This window comes from Electrona antarctica, assembly GCF_951216825.1.
Source record: "Electrona antarctica genome assembly, chromosome: 10".
Classification (NCBI taxonomy): domain Eukaryota; kingdom Metazoa; phylum Chordata; class Actinopteri; order Myctophiformes; family Myctophidae; genus Electrona; species Electrona antarctica.
The window spans coordinates 16849550-16872224 of NC_136791.1; the positions used below are offsets into that span (position 1 = coordinate 16849550).

A 22675-nucleotide genomic window follows, 5' to 3' on the forward strand; every position below is an offset into this window, starting at 1 on the left:
ACAAATTGCAACAATGATATTGTTGTGGTGTCTAGCTGGTGGTGGTGGTGGTGGTGAAGTTTAAATAATAGTGCCACACTGCCACCTCATAATTGTAAAGTGTATTTTCAATAATTGAATTAATGAATGTGTGTTTATTATGTACTTGGTTAGGTTAGTTATAATATAAGCATAATCTATGTCAGAAAAAAAGGGGAAAAAATAATATTAGGATCCGTTAAGGGAACCGTTAGGAACCGGAACCGTTAAGAGGGATCCGGGAAGGATCCGGAACCGTTAAAATCCTAACGAATCCCAACCCTAGTCACGAGTCGTTATGATGGAAAGTGTGAAGCCGCCATTTTGTCATTTGTGTGTAAGTGAAAAAGTAAGCAGTAGCCTTTTTCTTTTTTTTACCTCTGCCTGTCTTTGTTGCAGGAATAGGAACAGATCTGGGCGGTGAGGCAGGCTCCCTCATCTCAGCATCTGGAAACACATATCAAATAGTTATATGATGTGCACAAAAACAAAAAATATATATATATTTACACCCGAACTTGAATGAAACAGTCAATGCCATGTGGGTGTGAAAAGCAAGGAACAAAGTCAACAAATATACACAAATAATCTTACCTCCAGTGACATCACCTGAAGCATCATCTTCATCACCACCATTCTCTGAGGACTCAGAGTCTCCAGAGCTTAAAAATACTATGACGTACAAAAAGAAAACACAAATCGATTTTACTTAGAATAAAATTACATTCAGTCATCTCACACGATAAAAAAAGAAAACTAATTACCGGTAATAAATGTAGCATCACCACGCCTGTGCCGTCTCCCGGGGGTCTTTTTTTCGCTCGGAGCTCTCCAACTCTTATCAGAGACATTACCATCTGAGTCCGATAGGTCGGACATAGACATCTGGGAGTTATATGGACTCTCCAAAACATTCCGTTTGGTCACCGCTCTGCCACTGCGACGAGTCCGACCGGGTCTGGAAAGCAGGTTTGCAGTCTTCGGAGTAGCTAGTGATGTGTCCGCCTCGTCGTCGGATATCTCCGATCCAGTGTCAGGCTCGGGAACAGCAGCAAAAGAATCATGCAGGGTTGACTGGCCAGGGCCCGGAAGGATCGGTGGACGTCTGCTCTCGACTCGCCCGCATCCACGGATGGGCTCGGCAGGGACTGTAGGGACTAGTAAGGCAGACTTCCTTTATATAAACTTCTGTTTTGATTGCTAATTCCTTTCATGTGGATGGCTTGTGGGTGCTTGTTTTGGATTACAAGGCTAAACCTAACAGGCCAGGGTCGTGTTAAGTAACACATTCTCTGCCGAACCCGAATTTCCCGAGTTTTGGCCCTAAATGTTTTTTTTTGCCAGACCCGAATTACACAAGTTTCTTTTTTTTGTGTTTGTGCTTATGCTAAGTGGCACTCTTCCCCAACCTGTGACAAAATGTGTGATTTTTAAAAAGCACAAAACACACAAACACAACTTGATATCAAAACAAAATGCCGATCAAAGTGAACCATAGACCACGTGATCACAACAACAGCTGCTCAAGGATACATTGTCATTTCTTTTTGATGCGTTGAAGCAACTTCTCTTCTCAAATTTTTAGGGCAAAAAATGTATTAATCAAAATTAATTAATAAATAAAAATGTCAGCACGCGCGCCAGAGAGCCCCCCGCCCCCCCGGCCAGCACCTAGGCAAAGTTCCTGCAGGAAACACTGATTACCTATTATGTGTCGTTTATCTGACGAAGGTCCTAATACAAAAACAACACCCAATGATTATTACATTAGTACTAATAAAGTGATTGTTTTTACCTGAGAGAGTGTCTCCATCTAGTAATGTCGCTGTTGACCCATCAGCCTCCCCTGGTCTTTGAACTGGCTCCTCCTTTTCCTCTTTAACCTGTGGAGGTTTTGGTTTCTCCTGGACCGCACTGGGCTGACTCTCCTGCTGTTCAGATGAAACCTCTTCACACACGGGAAGGAGTGCGAGGTCTAGAAGGAAGAGAGCGGAGGGAGAATGTCATGAGAGAGCAACTCAATAGCCCAATCCCAATAAGGGATAGGGATCCATAGGGATGACCCTATGGATCATTAAAAAAATAACTTGAACGATTACTATTGCAATTTCCTCTGGGTCATGCCCCTTTTTGGCCTAGATTGACTGGCCTATAGGGAGGATGCTCCCCAAGCTGATTGGAGCGAGTGTAAAGCCAACTCCACATTGCCCCGACGGTCGGCTGTCGCCAGTCGTGAGCGTGTCGGCAGGAGACTCCCGACGAGAAGCTTCTGTCGCTTGCCGTCCATATCGCCTTATCGACGCGTCGGAACCCGTTGATGAAGAACCGAACATGTCCGGTCGGTTGCCGATGTCGGGAGCGACCCTATCCATGTTGTAGTGATGAGGGGGGTAAATTACTCCACTGTAGAGTGGACTTGTAGTCTGCTTGTCATGTTTCAGGGCTGTGTAGTGTGAACTAGATACCATATTCTCAATATCAACTCTCAATTAATATATATATAATACCAATCAATCAACTCCAGTCTCCAAATCAACTCCGTGTTGCCAGATTCTGTGAGTGAAACAAGCGACCATGTCTATGAAAACAAATCCAAAAGAAGCAGCCAGTATCACTACTTGCGCCCTATTACATCAGCAATTATTTGTTTTAAGAAACATGAAAGCAAGCCCAAATAAGCAACTACACTTCAGAAATAAGCCCAAACTATAAAGCAACAGGCAACTGTGAATATTAAGCTATGTTACAACTAGCCCAAAGTCGCTTATAATAAGCTGAACTGGCAACACTGCAAACCAGCGCTTTCTGCAATTTTCATGGGGGAAAATAATGTTTCGTCGGCAGACTATCTTTGTGCAGATGAAAAATGCTAGTCTGTTGCAATATGAGTGTTTTAAGTAGTCTTACTTTGACTAGTCTGGACAAGTTTCCTCGGTCTGACTTCAGCGGCATTCATGTCTCCTCAGCGGAAGAGTTGAGTGACTGTTTTGTTATTGTAATTAATTTTACTGCCAGAGTAAACAAATAAATCAGCCCCTGGGCAGCATATTTTTTCAATAGCTTTCAGGTAGTCACAGAAAATGTATCTCCAATGCGAGCGAAGAGTTACAGACCCTGATAAGGGTCCATTTGGTATCATTTAGCTGGGGACCAGGGGTAAGCTAAAGGCGGAGCCTATTGCAGCTGAGCTCCACTAGTTCTGAAGCTGCACCAACACCTAGAACAAAAGCGATCAAAACAAACAAAAGCCCTCTACCTGGATGGTTTGCATAACATTACAAGTTGTGTGATTATTTTACGTAGGCCTTCTTATGTGTGGGTGAGTCTCTAGACACTTGAGAGACTGTATTGCATAAAGGACCTTGATGACAAACAACTGCACTGGGTCAGTTTGCATTCCCTCTCTCCCACATGTACATGTGACGCATGCACATGATGTAACGGACCCACATGGGGGGGTTTCAATTGTCACAATGTGTTGTCCCTACTAAGGCTTTTATTTTGAAACGCTTCCTGTCCAAATGTCAGGTCTCAGGCCTTATTTTGACTGTTTCCTGCACAAACTGGTACTGATTACACAGATCAAGATCACCTGTGGTGCTGACACCCAGTATGGGGCTAGAAGGAGGCATTAGCTAAATAAAACTGTCACTTGCCCACCTCGCTGGTAGAGGAACAGATATTGCCAGATTTGCCACAAGAGAGGAATGGTAATGGCAAACATGGAGAAGTTTATTTGAGGAAGGGAAGGACGGACGGACGGTCAGACCGCAAAGGAAGGACGGATGGCCCAAACGAGCCCTGGAACAGACTGTTTTGCACAAGCCACTTTAGCACCGAGCTAAAGGGGGGAAAAGGTGATACATTACATTACATTACATTACAGTCATTTAGCAGACGCTTTTATCCAAAGCGACTTACAATAAGTGTATTCAACATAGGTAGGGAACAAAAACTACTAATCACCAGAAGTCTTTAGTGCATTTTCTGCAAAAACAAGCAACCAAGAGTATACCTAGCGCTAAGGTAAAAGTGCAATATATCAGCTACCTATTTCCTTAAACAGATGAGACAAAATAGCTAAATCAAATGAGCATGAGCTAAAACAATTAAGTGTATCGACTAAACAAGATCCAATAAACAATACAACAATAGAAAACAAGCGTTCGTACAACTAGTTAGTGATACTTTTATTGTTGGTCAATCTTGTATGAGGGATATTGGTAATTAGTCTTATTGTTTGTATGTATTGTCTGAGGGTTATTTATTTCTATATTGCATGTTGATATGATGGATTAAATATTGTATAGTTTTGTGATGTATATGCTCATGGATGTTATGGAAAATGTATTATGCCTTTTGATTATGGAATGTTATATTGATGTAGCCTATGTATGTTATGTCATTTTTCCAGTTTCTATGTTGGGTTCTGATTAAAGAGAAACGTCAGACTCATCAGTCGGCTTTACCCAATTATTATCCAGCCGGTCCGCTACACATGAATATAGATACAAACTCATGAAACACATGTGAACGACAATTTTCTATTAATCTTTTTCAGTATAAACTAACTGCGAGATTCAAATCGATAATCAAACCTCAAATTATTTTCTCTTATAATTTTCATCCCACGATTTTGTAACCCATTTTTCACCCCTGTGTCAATTATCTAATGTGATCCTGGGCTCTACACACCCTCCGCCAACCTAGCCCCAATATATGGGGGACATGGGGAGAGCAACGGACTTGAACTCATGCTTCCTTCATGCCTGAGTGTCCAAGTTGCTCCTTTACACCTGATATGGGGGAGTTTCCCTGATTGGACGTAGCGTGTGGAAGGAACACGTTATTCCAACCAGTTCCTTTCCCCTCCATCAGGCGCCCCGGCTGGCCAGGGGGAGGCAGTTTGGAGACCAGGATTACAGCATGTTTTTTGTGAGGGTACCTACCCTAGGGGACACGGGGAGAACATGCAAACTCCACACAGAAAGGCCCTTTCGCCAACCCCGCCTCGGGTATGGGCACTGATGACGCGGAGGAGGAAACACGCCGCCAGCACCCACAGCGTCCCGAGCGGGAATCGAACCCAGGACCTTCTAGCAGTGAGGCGACAGCACTACCAACTGTGCCACCGTGCCCCAAACCTCGAATTTAACTATAATATAATAACTATACTAGCAAAGTTGGTATAAACAGCAGGACCAAAAACGTTGTGTTCCAGTGTCAGAATTTACCAGTATGTCCAGAGAGTTTGATGTAGGCGTGGTATTCCTGGATCACCTCCTGTTTAATGGTGCTGCTAGGTACAGAGCTTTGGGTGGATGTTGGCGAGCATCTTCGCCGTTTGACCGTCTCTCCAACTCCATTCGATGGGACATCATCCAAAACACGTTTTGCGGTTTGTCTCATTTCTGGGGAAGAACAAAAGACAAATATGTTAAGACATATTCACCACAGGCATGCAAACAGGCCCAAGGTGAAAAAGGTGACAGTGTGCGGGGCACGGCGCTGTGCCGCGGGCGAAGTGTTTATCAGTACTAAACCCACTTTGGGGCCCCCATGTGGCCCCCACCTTCACTTAATGCGGTCCGCAGGTTAATATCAACTGTAGGCTGGGGGCCACATGTGGCCCCCAGCCTACAGTTGAGGGATGTTTATATCATCCCTCTACACTGGGGGCGCTGTTTATACCATCCCTCTACACTGGGGGCGCTGTTTATACCATCCCTCTACACTGGGGGTGCTGTTTATACCATCCCTCCCCACTGGGGACGCTGTTTATACCAGTCAGTCTGTCATACCATCCCTCCCCACTGGGGACGCTGTTTATACCAGTCTCTCTGTCATACCATCCCTCCCCACTGGGAGCACTGTTTATACCAGTCAGCCTGTCATACCATCCCTCCCCACTGGGGGCGCTGTTTATACCAGTATCTCTGTCATACCATCCCTCCCCACTGGGGGCGCTGTTTATACCAGTCAGTCTGTCATACCATCCCTCCCCACTGGGGGCGCTGTTTATACTATCCCTCTACACTGGGGGTGCTGTTTATACCATCCCTCCCCACTGGGGACGCTGTTTATACCAGTCTCTCTGTCATAGCATCCCTCCCCACTGGGGGCACTGTTTATACCAGTCAGTCTGTCATACCATCCCTCCCCACTGGGGGCACTGTTTATACCAGTCTGTCATACCATCCCTCCCCACTGGGGGCGCTGTTTATACCAGTCTGTCATACCATCCCTCTACACCAGGGGTGCTGTTTATACCAGTCAGTCTGTCATACCATCCCTCCCCACTGGGGGCGCTGTTTATACCATTCAGTCTGTCGTACCATCCCTCCCCACTGGGGGCACTGTTTATACCAGTCAGTCTGTCATACCATCCCTCCACACTGGGCCCCCACATGTGGCCCGCACCTTCACCTAATGCGGCCCGCAGGTTAATATCAACTGGCGGCCTGAGGGCCACATGTGGCCCCCACCTTCACCTAATGCGGCCCGCAGGTTAATATCAACTGGCGGCCTGAGGGCCACATGTGGCCCCCACCTTCACCTAATGCGGCCCGCAGGTTAATATCAACTGGCGGCCTGATCTTAAAAAAAAAGAAATGCCCGGTATGACCTGTGGCCAGTCCAGCCCTGCTCTCAGTATGTAGAAAGATGTTCAAATTAATTACTTCCTGTACTGTACTAGCCCTCCTCCCCGGCCTGTGTGTGTCTGTGTGTTAGGCTGTGCAACAGTGACACTTGGTGGTGAACAAACACTATAACGCTATGTTCGTGCTCGGACACAGCCAGGGACACAGGGACACAGCCAGGGACACAGCTAGGGACACAGCCAGGGTCAGACCCAGGGACAGACCCAGTGACACAGGGACACAGCCAGGGATAGACCCAATGACACAGGGACACAGCCAGGGACACAGGGACACAGCCAGGGATAGACCCAATGACACAGGGACACAGCCAGGGACACAGGGACACAGCCAGGGTCAGACCCAGGGACACAGGGACACAGCCAGGGTCAGACCCAGGGACACAGCCAGGGACACAGGGACACAGCCAGGGTCAGACCCAGGGACACAGCCAGGGACACAGGGACACAGCCAGGGTCAGACCCAGGGACACAGCCAGGGACACAGGGACACAGCCAGGGTCAGACCCAGGGACACAGCCAGGGACACAGCCAGGGATAGACCCAATGACACAGGGACACAGCCAGGGACACAGGGACACAGCCAGGGTCAGACCCAGGGACACAGCCAGGGACACAGGGACACAGCCAGGGTCAGACCCAGGGACACAGCCAGGGACACAGCCAGGGTCAGACCCAGGGACACAGCCAGGGACACAGGGACACAGCCAGGGTCAGACCCAGGGACACAGCCAGGGTCAGACCCAGGGACACAGCCAGAGACACAGGGACACAGCCAGGGACAGACCCAGGGACACAGCCAGGGACACAGGGACACAGCCAGGGACAGACCCAGGGACACAGCCAGGGACAGACCCAGGGACACAGCCAGGGACAGACCCAATGACACAGGGACAGACCCAATGACACAGGGACACAGCCAGGGACACAGGGACAGACCCAGTGACACAGGGACACAGCCAGGGACAGACCCAGGGACACAGCCACACACATACTGTAGCTGTCTGTAGAGTGGTTGCACCACTCAAAAATGACAGATGATTATTTACTAAATCAGTACAAATCTATAGTCAGTATTGAGCAAGATGTTAACATTAATTTCCTGATAGTCATAGAACAATTAATTTACTCCAACAGTTTGAGGAGTGCTAGCCCCTCCTATATTCAGCTATAGTGTAGATTTTTCCTAAATGCCATTGACAATGAATGGAGAATAATTGTCATATATCGGCTATTTTTGTCCTACACATTCATTGTCACAAAAATGACAATGAATGGATGATGTATGATGATACTGTAAGAGTGCCGCTCACTTCACACAGGTGTGATTTTTAAAAACAGGTCCAACACTCCCATCTCAAAATCCCTTATAGTTACACTCTTCACATCATGTCAAATAGAAATTATATTCACTGGCAAAATAATAAATTATAATAAAAATAGTTTTGGAACAGGGTCAGTTTACTTCATTATTTTAGCCGTGGTCAATTTAAGACATGTAGATAAGAGTAACATCCTCTCCTTATTCAACAGTTGAGCTGCATGTTTTCTTTTTTAATATATCTATTTAGTATATATAAGCCCTGGGGGGGGTGTAGGACTACAAGTTGTATGTATCAAGCGTTTTATTTATTTACTCACACGCACGCACGCACGCATGCACACACGTGCACGTGCTTTATTAATTTACTCGCATGCATGCAGTGATGTAAATAGGTTTTCAATGTAATGGGTCCCGGGATGCACAGGTGGTCATTCAAATGAGTCCCAAAAAATTCCTATGAGTCCCAAAAAAAATCACACCTGTGTGAAGTGAGTGGTGCAACTCCGTGAGGGGGTTCGCGGGGGGGGGGGGGGGGGGGAGTTCCAGACCCCCAGGAATGCGCCCAGGGGGCCGGGCCGGGGCCGGTTCCGGCGTGCCGTGCCGCGTCCGAAACGGTTGAGAAATGACAGTTACCGTGTGGCGGTCCCTCTACTGTACTGTACTGTCACTGTAATGTATTGGCACCCCCCGAAAGCATCATATATACAGTTAATACGTGCGTGTGTGTTTGTGTGTGCGTTAGGTTGCGCACAGATGGTGAAAAACAACCATGCTATTTTTGTGCTCATACCCAGACACACACACACATTAGTCGGGTGCAATTATGGTTTGACCCTAAAAAAATTGCAACAGAAGGTTTCTCAACTGTTTTTTGTAGTATTAGGTGTCCTTAATAACATACTAAAAGTTTACCAAAGTTTGACCATGCGAAAGGTCAGATTTTCAAGATGGCCGCCCCCAGTTCCATAAAAGGCCATTACTCCTTCATTATTCACGGTAGACAAGTCATTTTGGTGCCTAACCCCATGTTTTGGTGATCTAGGAATCCAATTAGCATATTTAAATTATAGTCAAGCAATTACAAGTACAATTATATAATAAAGCAATTGGTTATAAGGTTATAACAGTGTAATAGGACATTTCTCCCTTTTCTATATGCCGTAATGCCCAGGATTGGTGAATTCATCACCTATACACATAATTCACATTTTGTTGAAGCTTTCAGGAGATTTATTTTGATTTGATTCCATACCAATAAGGAGTGCATTCATTATTAATGGTTGGTACTGTGACATTTGTAAAAGCATGGCTGCCAAGTGATAGACTGGGAATATTACACACATCTTGGAAGAAATTTCTTAACAAGAAATGTCTTCACTATTGTTTGTAAAGGTGTCTGGCAAAATAATAATAATCCAAGTCCCCTAGGGCAGTTGTTCCCAAACTGGGGGTCGGGACAAACATTGTGAAAATAGGCGATCTACAAGCTCAGTCTTTGCAGCAAACACACTTAGTAGGAACAAATGGCCACTTGTCTGGTCTATGGGGAAGATGGGACTCCTCAGTGGGGATACAGTGGAGAGAAAAGCCCCCTTATGGGCCCAGAGAGGGTGTTCAAGTCAGTACAGAGCTATCATAATGTATGTAGTTGGTGTATAGGCGCAGGGATGGTGGTGGAGTGTGGCACGGATAGGGTTCAGATGTACTTGTCACAGGCATCTTCTTATTCCCGAAACTGTACTAGTTTGGGGTTTAAGTGCAAAATGTATTTCACTGGTAACCACAAGGTTACCAGCTCGAACCCGGGCTCCCCCAGAGTTTCTGTCGAAGTGTCCTTGAGTAAGACTCTGAACCCCTAATTGCTCCTGATGTGCTGGTTGGTGCCTTGCATGGTTTCCGCCGCCATCGGTGTATGAATGTACATGTGAATGGGTGAATGTAATGCACAATCTATGTAAAGCGCCTTGGATAAAGGCGCTATATAAATGCACCATTTACCATTTTAGTTTGAAAGTCCTTTTGGGAAGAAGATATGAACCCAAATAATAGTCATCAACCTGTTTCAAAGGAGTATTTTGATAATGTGGTTATTGAGAGACTTAGGTTCTGACAGCTCTGCACCAACCTCCATAATCACCCTCTTTGCACACTCCTACTGATTGCCTTCCTAATGTATTAAAAAGTTGTCCAAAAAATCCTGCCACCCTAATTAAAACACACGCACCCCGTTTATCCGGCTGCCTTTGTCCGCCTTCTCCTACCAAACCACACCGTTTGCCCACATCTCACCATGCATAACACCACCGGCATGCGTGTCCAGACATAACGCACTACTTTGCATCCATGCAACTGTCATAATTACTGTACAGTTTGCATTTGCATGAAAAACCATGTTATTGCGCAACATTTCACAGTGCTGCAAATCACATCACATTTTAGGCCACACCCCATTCCACTGTGCGCGCACACACACACACACACACCGCAGCAGTATAGTATTGCACAGTACAGTATGGTATAGTATTGTACGGTACAGTACAGAACGGTATAGTATGGTACAGTACAGTACAGTACAGTCTGCTACAGTACAGCACAGTATGGTACAGTACCGAAAAGTATGGTACAGTACGGAAAAGTATGGTACAGTATTGCACAGTACCGTATGGTCCAATACAGTGTGTTGCAGTACAGTACAGTACAGTACAGTACAGTACAGTACAGTACAGTACAGTCTGACAGGACATTACAGTACAGTACAGTCTGCAACAGTACAGTACAGTCTGCAGCAGTACAGTACATTACGGTACAGTACAGTACAGTGCAGTACAGTACAGTACAGTCTGCAACAGTACAGTCTGCAACAGTACAGTACAATATGGAACAATACAGTACAGTACAGTATGGAACAATACAGTACAGTACAGTATGGAACAATACAATACAGTACAGTACAGTACAGTACAGTACAGTACAGTATGGAACAATACAGTACAGTATGGAACAATACAGTACTGTATGGAACAATACAGTACAGTATGGAACAGTACAGTACGGTATAGTACAGTACAGTATGGTAAAGAACACTAATTATCTAAATGTATCTCTGCAATTTGGACAAGTTCAATGGATTCCTAGACCCCAAAAACATAGGGTTAGACACAAAAATTACTTGTCTAGGGTGAATAATGAAGGAGTTAGGCTATTTTAATGATTCCGGACGCCATCTTGGACGCCACCTTGAAAATAACACCTTTCGCATGGTCAAACTTTGGTAAACTTTTAGTATGTTATTAAGGACACATACTACTACAAAAAACAGTTGAGAAACCTTCTGTTGCAATTTTTTTAGGGTAAGGTGCCTTTTTTTCATATATGCACTCGTCTACATAGCTCCGTAAGGGAGTGGTTGCACCACTCAAAAATAATATTTTTTTTTTATAAAAAAAAATATATAAAAATATCAAATAGGCCTATACAGTATATATTTGTATGTAGGCTAGTAGTATTAGCAAGCACGACTCAGTAAGAAATACTAATAGTGGGCAACAGTGGATTTAACATAGCTTAATATACCAACCAAAAGTTGCAGTTGCAATTATTGTACTTAGCCAAAATGCAAATAGGTTTGCCATTGTGGATGTAAAATAATTTATTTGGAAAAGTGGAACTTAGAAGTCACTTGAGTCCCTGTCTACAGGGAAGAATGGCAGCTGCAAAAAAGACAGATTCACAAGCTCTCAACGCGCCGCTGACGCGACGCGAGAACCTGCAGATGCGCCTGTCTCTGCACCGTTTACAACGTGTTGAGAGCTTGTAGATCAACGTGAACGAACCCTGACACCAGCGCTGCAAAAACAAACGCGTTGAGAACCCGCAGATGCGCCCATCTCTGCAGCGCCGTTTGCAGCGCGTTGAGAGCTTGTAGATCTGTCTGTTTTTGCAGCGCTGGTGTCAGGATTCGTTCACGTTACAGGCGGACATGAAGTGAAGTTCAATCAGTGCGTTGAATCAGCAGCAGCAACAAGCTAATAGCCAACACCACCACCACCACCAGTCTGTTAGCATAGCTTGTTGCTAACGATTTGTCACTCCGTCTTTTTCTTTTCTCTCTTTTATTATTTTCCCCCCGACTTCACGGGTCGCGCATTGGGTTGTGATGAGATATACTCTATGGATGAGACCCGATGTTGCAGCCTGTGTGTGACCGAAAGAGTGCTAGATTTCCACGTAGAACAGTGTGTGACCGAAAGAGTGCTAGACTTCCACGTAGAACAGTGTGTGACCGAGAGAGTGCCATAGTCTTCAGTGCAGCCAGGATAAGTTGCGTCCACAGGATGCAGAGGCTGATGGTTTATTGCGTCCCATAACTATAAAGTGCGTTTTGGGACGCAAAACGCACCCTATTTACATCACTGTGCATGTATGCACACACACGAGCACACACACACACAGCGAGAGAAACTGACGCCGGCGTGTCCACACCATGGTCCACACCACAGACAGTATAACGCAAGGTGCTAACGTTGCTAATGCTAACTAGTAGCTAAACTATGGGATTGACTGGCGAGTCCCGCCGAGTCCCGCGTCCACACAAACAGGTTTTTTTTCGCGGAGCGGCCAGCGGTGGCGCACATCATGATCATGATGCCGCCCAGATACAAGCAGAATATCGTTCAGAATCATTACAGTTCGTGTCTCGTGAGTCCGTCAGAGAATGCTCCGGGCAGCGGGCTCGGGCTCCACCCCCACCCACAGACCCCCTCACCCCCCCCAAACATTTTTTTAACGGATTTGCATGAATCACACAAGTGCCTTATTTGGAATAAAAACGGCGATTTTCGCCGAAAAGCTACACTTTTGCATGTCTGTCACCAGTAAGGCGCCTGAGGGCACGTGAGACGCTTGAGGGAAGACTGAGGGCATGCATCCGCCTCATTGACGGCAGACTGCCGGGCCAGCGCTGGCACTTTGGCATGGGGGGTCAGATCAACATGGAAGGAATTCTGTACTGGCCATATAAGGAGCTTGTCTTGAGTGTACAGGGTTTGATGAGGTCAGATCAACAATTCAACATATGGAATTTCAGAACAGGCCAGCTGCAATGCTCCATACAGTATATGGAGATCTAAGGGTGGTAGCAGGGACATTCTTGAGATACATTATAAGTACTAATGTGTGGTGCAACAGCTTCATTTTTTGTAATGTATAGGCTAAAGATGCAGTCTACCATTTGTTTTCAACGGAAGCCAGGGACATGAAGATACAAAGATACATCCGACGTCCCATTTGTAGCTGCTGCAAAAGCTACAAAAATGTTGAGCTGGTTTTACTTCAGCTACAAAGACACAAAGCTACAAATACGCTGTGTAGCTTTGCATCTGTGTATCTTTTCATCTGCCCGTCACCAGTGGTGTAATGGCGAATAGTTTTTCGGTACCACAGCATTTTAATTACATTGTATGCACACGCGCCTATATGTGTGCATGCACACAGAACAGCTGTGATTATAGTGTATGAGAGTTTTAGACACACAAACACAAAAGTAGTCTTAAATCAAACAACTTCTTTACTGCGCTGCAGTAACAAACCAAAAAAGTTTGCTTTGCATGAATTCGTTCTTCGATGGAGGAAGCATTCTTGTTGCATACATTACACCACAGAAGCAGTAGACTAATGGAGCCATACTGCTGTTCTGTGAGAGATTGTGAGTCGCCATTCAGGTACTGAATACCATAGAACCTGAACACGGTAAATTACCCAAAACTTAGGAAAGCATTGACTAGGTACTAGGCATGTAACGATATATCGTATATCGATATATATCGATATTAATCCCGACGATATGAATTGATTCATTTCAATTATTATTATTATTATTATTATTTTTTGGGGGGGGGCTAGTGTGTGATGTGAAATGTGAGCTTTAGTCATATATTCCATCATATTCAAGTGCTTTGAGAGAAATGATAGTCACTTTCAGTATTAGAGCACTCTAGAGGGGAGCTGTGTGTCTGTGACTGTGCCCAGGTGATGATGGTCGTTGATACTCATCAAGTAAGGCAATTATGTTTCTGCACTGTCAAAAGTAATGCTACTTTTTTGCAATGTAGTTAAATAAAAAATCTCAAGGGGGGAGATAAATTATATAAAATTTAAAAAACGGTAATTTCTTTAAAATATATATTGTTCGTACCAAAAAAACGAGCATGGTTGCTATGGTTAGCAACCAAAAAAACGAGCATGGTTGCTATAGTTAGTATGTGACGTCACTGACATCACAGATATCACGTAAGAGTGAATCAATCTCTATATAATCAATCTTTATAGTTATTCCTCAACAGATGTTAGGCATAGTAACTATAACAATAAATGTGTAGTTGCACCACTCAGTTCACACGGGTGTGATTTTTTTTAATATCGTGAAAAATCGTATCGTGAACCTCATATGATACGAATCGTATCGTGAGTTGAGTGAATCGTTACATGCCTACTAGGTACAGACTCAGTGAACACAGCCTTGCAATAGACCGATTCAGAAACAGGTCTCATGGTCGCAGGCAACGTATTTCCTGTAGGTGGAGACGACATATCTGCGGTTTAAACCCGCACCTCTTCTACTACAGTGAGTGGAAAAGTGACTGATGTTGGTCTGCCTCAAACGTTACTCTTTTACCTGCTTTTTACTAACACTAACATTACAAAGATGCCCAGAACATCGGGATGAACCTGTGTAGTTTATGGCTGCTCCAACAGTAGTGACAACATTCAGAAAAAGAAAGAAAAAAGAAACGAATGTCAAAATATCTACCGTGGTGGCTGAGACCAGAGCCATAGAGTAATGGTTGAGACAAAGCAGTGAAAGGTCCTGAAAAATACATAACATCAGTCTTACCCAATACCCAATCTTTCTCTTTTAGAAACACAAGGCTGCTGTACTTTATACCTCATACTAAGCATTTAAAGTATGAGGTCTCAACCATTACTCCATGGCTCTGGTCTCAGCCACCGCGGTAGATATTTTGACATTCCGTTTTAGTTTTTTTTGGAATGTTGCCACTACTGTTGGAGCAGCCATAAACTACACAGGTTCATCCTGATCTCCTGCGACCATGAGACCCGTTTCTGAATCGGTCTATTAATTAGGTAAAGTTACCTTAAGTTGTGGCAAATCTGGGAAATAAATGCTTACCACTAGCTTTCTTCACAGATGTGTTAAAGGTGTCTACTATCACAGAAAAATGTGTTCCAACCCAACTCCCTTGGGAAACTTTGTGACAGCTGCTGAAAGTTGGGGTACCATACAATACATTATAAGGCAAAATGTTATAAATTTCATTATGCTTTAAGTAGCATGTGACGTGTCAAACTAGGGTGTTTACATGATTCTGAATCCATTCCAAGCATTAGTTTTGCACGAAAAACACTCCTTGGGCTAAAAATGGCCATAGCCGTCATCACAAATGTGATGAAGTCAGCACATTTGGGCAAGTGGCTATGGCCAAACTAGGGAGTCTATGGCCAAACCAGGGGTCAAACTAGGGGGTTTCCATGATTCTGAATCCATTCCAAGCATTAGTTTTGCACACAAAACACTCCTTGGGCTTAAAAAGGCCATAGCCATCATCACAAATATGATGAGGTCAGCACATTTGGGGACATTAGGGCACATTTGGGCAAGTTCTATGGCTGAATTTAGCCTAAACTAGTGTTTTTCGTGCAAAACGAATGCTTGGAACGGGTTCAGAATCATGAAAAACCCCTAGTTTGACCCCTAGTTTGGCCATAGCCACTTGCCCAAATATGCCCAAATGTGCTGATTTCATCACATTTGTGATGACGGCTATGGCCATTTTTAGCCCAATGAGTGTTTTTCGTGCAAAACTAATGCTTGGAATGGATTCAGAATGATGAAAAACCCCTAGTTTGACACGTCACATGCTACTTAAAGCATAATGAAATTTATAACATTTTGCCTTATAATGGTTGTATGGTACCCCAACTTTCAGCAGCTGTCACAAAGTTTCCAAAGGGAGTTGGGTTGGAACAAATTTGTCTGTGATAGTAGACACCTTTATGAACACATCTGTGAAGAAAGCTAGTGGTAAGCATTTTTTTTCCAGATTTGCCATCACTTAAGCTAATTTTCCCTTAATATATAGAGAAAGGCCACCACAGACAGACCCCGCACACAGAGCTACACTTTCTAACCAACTGCCCACTATACCAATACATCAGAGACACATAGGCCTACTTCCCACAGATTACACACCTAACGTGAGTTTGAAACTATGACCAAAAACTCTTATTGGGAGAAATACAACAATGTGCATTGTGCACACAGCAGCAAGATTTGTGAACTGTTGTGCTAAAGGTTAGCCGGTGGCCGAACGGTTTGCGGAGCGGAGCGGTCTTGATACCGGAAGGTCGCCAGTTCGTATCCCCGGACTGGCGCGTTAGTCCAGATGCTTAGTCCAGTTACCCTGGGTAAATATAGTAACTTTGCTTTGCTTTGCTTAGCCAATGGAATACAACCACCCTAAGGACTACCATCTGTACCAAGTAGACCGCTGGACCTTGCACATGTAAACAGAGCTGCTACCTTTAAACAGATCTTACATTTTTCTGTATACCATTTAAATCCTGAGTAAGAATGCTGCCATTTGTCCCAAAGTGACTGCAAAGAAAATGCTGCTAAAAAAAAGCTTTATACCCTCTTATAACATGTATAGAACAATGCAATGTGACATAGCTCTGTTTACAAAATGCTGTAACTCCAACTGTATATACTTTACCCATTTTCAACTGTTTTTATTGTATTGTGACACTTGCTTTGGCAATGTAAACGTTTGTTTTCTCATGCAAATAAAGCTCCTTTGAATATAATTGATTGAGCACCTCCGTGTCAGTACAGTGACATTCTTAACCGCAGGACCCCCCTCCCCTCCCAGAACAGCGACACACACACACACACACACACACACACACACACAGTCTCAACCAAGACAAGACAACTCACTTTGTCCAGTGCCCACGCTTTTCTGTTATCATCTTGAGTTAACCAAACAAAAATCCAGTTTAATCCACACATCAGACAGTGTAACATTTAGTAACCAGCGCTGCTCAGTGTTTAGCGCAAGACAGGTAGTTAACAACAGCTGCCTGCAAATGCATTATCATTGCTTGTGTGAGTGTGTCACTCTCTCCCTAAAATGAAACTGAAAGGATAGGCAGGCCTAATATTATGAATGCATTTTGGCTATGTGCAATAATTCACAATAAACAGACCGCACGCAAACAACGGAGGTTGATAAACAATCATACTAGTTGTAACTGCCGTAATGTTATGTTTTTGTTTACTATTTAATTATTTGGGTAAAATATATTTTTGTTTTGGTTTACGGAAGTTGGTTGCGTCATTTCCGCTGCCCTGCCCTTATATGGGTATCTTTGACAAGGCTCACACAAGCATGATATGCTTCCGTCTGTGCTACAGGCAGACGGAATGTTTGAAGACAGCGTGTCACAAGTTTAAGGTTCGTTTTGTTGTTTCTGCATCAATGGTTTAAGTTATTTGTCAATATTTGAGTTATATGTTGTATATCATGATGAGGTTTATTGATCGTTTTGTTTCCTTTCAGTTTGCATGGTTGTTCATGTTCATATGGGTTCGAAACCACTTCATTCCCTTTGATCCTACGTGCAGCCAGTGAGGTGAATACTTGTTTTATGTGCGTTTTGTGTTCATTATCTGTATGTGCTTTATGCTTTATTGTTTTGAGTCTGATCACTGTGCATTGTGTTTGTATTTGACAGTTTTGACGTTGTTGTTATGGCTTATTGAAAGAAGGCAAGAAATAAAGCCTGCAGCACCCGTACTACAGAACTGACTCGTTTTTAAGACATCACTGGGAGTGACACTAGTAATATGGGGGAGAACACAACGGAGACAGCACTTCTTTCAACTGACAAATACCATTATGTGATCATTTCTTGTTTTTTCAAGGGGGGGAGGGGATGTTTCGGGGGTGACACCGACCACGTCCCCAAGCAGGGGTCGGGGGCAACGGCGTCAACTATGGGAGTGCTTGAGGGCTTGGGCACCCCCTGAAAAATTAATAAGCCAAATAGCACCCACTGAGATATCCCCTCATTTTGTCACGTAATCAAGGGCTGAAGATCCCCTTCCCTGGTTTTTGGAGGTGGGTTGGCTTATTTCTCTCACACAATGTGGCAACACTGAAGTCAAAACAAAAACAAGACACGTAGGCACATTCCACACACCTTTAGGTGCTTGGGCCACTGTCTGGGCGAACAGGTATTCATTCATTCAAATGCTAATAAGGTGCCGACAAGATCACGATGCCCGCCGCCGCGGCCACCCCGGCCGACAAGATCACGATGCCCGCCGCCGACAACGTAGCTGCCGAGGCGGACAGCACTGTCAGCGCCAACACAACGGCTCTTTTAAGAGCTAATAATTCTAAAAAAGAAAGGTGTCGTCCGCAGCAGCCAGCAGTCCGGGGGCGCAAATATCAACCCATCTGGAAAGAGACATTTACCTGGATCACGTACAACTCTACGAAAGACTGTGTGTTGCTGTTTTGATGTCGTATTATATTGTATTATATTGTCGTATTATATTATTGCTGCTGCATTGTCTGAAGGAAGCCAAACAAAAATAAGTTTTACTCTTATGTACGTGTACCTGTACACAAGATGTAACAATAAAGCACAACCTTGAACCTTGAACCTTGAAACAATTTAATGTGTTTGTTGTGAACTGAAAGCGCACTGTGTTCAATAGCAAACTAAATAAAGTACCAAACGAAAAAAAAATCGTTTTTCCCCGCGTCGGGGGGGGGGGGGGGGGGAAGAGGCGGGGCTGGGAGGCGGGGCTGGGGAGCACCCCCTGACGTTTTAAGAACCTTACGCCCCTGGTCGGGGGTCCCCCACCAGAACATTTGTAACAAAGTAGATGTAATTTCCAGTATTCTGGTAGATTTGGGGAGATTTACTAACATAGGATCAATTAAAAAGCTAAAAGTACAGTAGGTGAGTGGCCTACAGAAATTGATTTGACGACTGACAATACAAGAGCCATCTTTAATTATAATAACCACAATTACTTTAAAGTAACTCTTTATAATTGCATTAAATTACAATTTAGATATGTGTATGTACTGTACGCGCTACTGGACTAGTTTATCCAGACATAGGCCTAATGCACATACATCGAGAGTAAAAGAGTACAATTCCCACTCTCTCATTGATGAGAGAGGCTTGACCATGCAAAAAAAAGCAAGATGCAACTGGCTCCTGGGCCGGAGCAACAGACAGCAGCTAAATGTTTTTGCTTACCGCAGTTACGGCACGACACGCCACAGGCAGGGCAGTTCTGGGCTCTTGAAGCATGCGACGAGGCTGCCCGGCTGGATGTGGCCAGCGTAGATGCACACCCAGCTGTTGCACTCTCAACTTTAAAGGCAATAGTAACTGCCTCGGACAGCGACAGTTCGTCTTCTTCCATTAACAGTGTCTCACGCGCCATTGCGTTGTTTGTGTGTTCAATCAACTGGTCGCGGATCATTTCATCCTGCAGCGCGCCGAACTTGCACGAGCTCACCATGTCCCGCAGGTTAGCCACATACTGGTGGACAGACTCACCGGGAAGCTGGCGTCGTCGTCTGAACAAGAAACGGCGGAGAAGGGCGCATTGTGCGGCCGCGAAGTGGCCTTTCAGAAGCGCCACGGCTCCGTCATAGTCGGCGGTATCGGGACCGGTTTCCAACGTCCCGAGCACCCGTTGACCCTCCGCTCCCAGACAGTGCTGCAACAGCGCCTTTTTGCGGGCTGCGCCAACGGCGGTTAGCCCCATAGCTACTAGCCATGTTTCAAAGCCCCGTTTCCAGCGAGTCCATGGTACTGGAGGCTCGCCCGGAAATTCCAGGAAGGAGTTAGGTGGGGGGAGAAAAAAATCAGCCGTCGCCAATGCTGTGTTTGTGAATGATCCTGCCATGACACAGGCTGCCAGAGAACTTTAATAATAGCTCGCCTTCACGGAGAATAGCAACAACAGAACTGAGCCCATGTCCGCCAGGCGCCACACGTGTTGTGTTTAGAGTTGTTAACTTGTTCCCGGTTGTTCCTCAAACACGGACATGGGAGCACGGATAAGACTTCCGGTGGCCGATCTCTTCAGAATAAAAGTACCCTCTAGTAAACAAACACGATTAATTGCACATTAAAACAATGCATTAGGTATTTAAACGGAAATATAGTGCCATTTAATGGGGATCAATAGGCAATTTAAATCTGTAAGCCATTTAAAAGGACATAGGCCTATATCATAAATGTTTTTTTTTTTTTTTAAATAAAACATTACGTCGATCTTATTCTGAAGGCAACCGAAAGCCATTTTCATGACGGGAAATGCAGCTCAAAGTGCTTTACAGAGCAAGAATAGAAAGTAAAAGCAAACATAATGTAACCATAAAGCAAAAAAGAAAAGAAAGGCAACAGTAATAGCAAGAAAGGCAGTGAATCAGCAAAACGGCTATAAAAAATCCACTTTAAGGAAAAAAGAGTGAAGAAATAGGTCTATCTACAGAGTAGGTAAATGTTATTTATAGCACATCTCAAAGAGATCAGAGATCTCACAAAGTGCTTTGTATATAGTGAAAACACAAAACAAAAATGGGTAGGCCTATTAAAAAAAATTAAATTTGAGTTATTTACTCAAGTCACATTTTGAATGTAGGCCTTAACTTTTTATATTGTATGTTACGTTTACTTACGTAACCCAGCATACGTGTTACAAGCATATTCAGCTGCTTCGACAGATCAATATATAAATTAAAATCACACCTGTGTGAAGTGAGTGGTGCAACTCTGTGTGTGTGTGTGTGTGTACAATTACAATTTAGGCATTTAGCAGACGCTCTTAATCCAGAGCGATTTACATTAAACAAGACTGCAACTTGTTCCTGTTCGCAGATGACTCAGCACTGCTAGTCTCGGACAGGAACAAACTGCATGTTGAAAAGGCCCTCAGCTCTGAACTCGGTAGAATCCGCACCTGGCTCGCTGATAACAAACTATCTTTACACCTGGGAAAAACTGAATCCATTCTCTTTGAATCAAATAGTAACCTCAGCAAGGCAGATGGCTTCTTGGTTAGAGTTGGTGACAATATTTTCACACAAAGATGAAATTACCTACCTAGGTTCCATCCTGGAGGCTAACCTTTCCGGTGATAAAATGGCCACAAACGTAATCAAAAAAGTCAACCAAAGAACAAGATTCCTTTACAGGATCTCCTCACTGGTCAACAAAAACACCTTGAAGACCCTAACAGGAGCCCTTGTACAAGGTTTCTTTGACTATATGCATGCACCTCTTGGTACCTCAAATGCCCTTAAAACAAGGCTCCAGACTTCCCAAAACAAACTGGTCAGGCTTCTACTTGGCCTCACCCCCCGAACCCACCTCACCCCTGCCCACTTTGACAGGCTGGAATGGCTTAGGGTCGATGACAGAGTACAGCATCTTGCAATGGGTCTGGTCCACAAGATTCGCTACACCACCAAGACACCCATGTACCTGTCTAAATACTTCCTTAATGTTAACGAAGTCCACACCCACAACACCAGAGGGAGTGCAACAAATCATGTGCATCCCAGGTTCGGCACAAACAAGGGACTACATTATTTTCTCTCCTATGCCACCAAAATGTGGAACGCCCTATCAACAGTCATTAAGACATGCGAATCAAAAGGTGCCGGCCCAGTTCCGGCGAGCCGCCCCACGTCCGAAACGGTCGAGAAATGACAGTTATTGTACTGTACTGTACCAAATCATCATATATAGGCTACAGTTAATAGTTAATGTGTGTGTGTGTGTGTGTGTGTGTGTGTGTGTGTGTGTGTGTGTGTGTGTGTGTGTGTGTGTGTGTGTGTGTGTCTGCACCGCTCAAAAAGAATAGGTGACAAAAATATGAATGCGTCTTCCACCACTGTGATTTTATGCCCTATCCGACCAAAGTGTATATAATTGTATAGGCTACCCTGTATATGTGACCTGGGCACTAAGGCCCGGAACCAGAGCCAGACTACGCCACTCTGGGAGTTTCACCCAGAGAGTATATGATACATAATGAATACCCACAGGGTTGAAATAAAGGGGAGCAGAGACATGCATTTCCAGTTATACAAAATATATCGTTTTGTTTTATTTATAACTCAAGACAGCATAAATATCAGGTTAGAATATCCATTTATCAGTTGCAAAATGCCATTTAGTTAAAAGTGACTTCATTACTAAAATCAATATCAAAGTCAAATATGAAAAGGGATTACAAATATGACAGTTATGGGCCTATATGCTATACTATACCAGTAGCAGGGGTTTTAAATGTCCTGACACAGGAGAGAGGCAGGGAGTGAGGCGAGAGAAGGGAAATGTCTAACCGCCACCAAAGAGCCCACACACGGCAAGACACACATCACTCTTCAATCACTGCAAGACAAGAGATACTTTTAAACAGTCACTACAAAACTGGGAATAAGCATGCAGACTATACTAAATCCCAAACACAGCCTACCACCTGTCGGACTGCTATCTGATACCTGCTATACTGGCACATCTGGGCCAAATGTACACTGTTATGAGGAACTACT

General features: G+C 44.3%; 1 protein-coding gene across 3 annotated transcripts in view; it reads right to left on the bottom strand.

The window, feature by feature from the left end:
• The window catches only part of LOC306931617 (uncharacterized protein), a 47467-nt gene extending 27347 nt beyond the window's left edge, over nt 1-20120 (bottom strand). For all 3 annotated transcript variants that reach the window (XM_079513076.1, XM_079513074.1, XM_079513075.1), the window contains exons 1-6: nt 19359-20120; nt 5253-5429; nt 1814-1993; nt 783-1175; nt 613-690; nt 397-465 (exon numbers count right to left, since the gene is read on the bottom strand). In XM_079513076.1, the coding sequence (XP_079369202.1) occupies nt 397-465; nt 613-690; nt 783-1175; nt 1814-1993; nt 5253-5429; nt 19359-20016 (1555 nt within the window). In that variant the 5' untranslated portion in view covers nt 20017-20120. The remainder of the gene's footprint in view (nt 1-396; nt 466-612; nt 691-782; nt 1176-1813; nt 1994-5252; nt 5430-19358) is intronic.
• Between the last annotated feature and the right edge of the window lie 2555 nt (nt 20121-22675).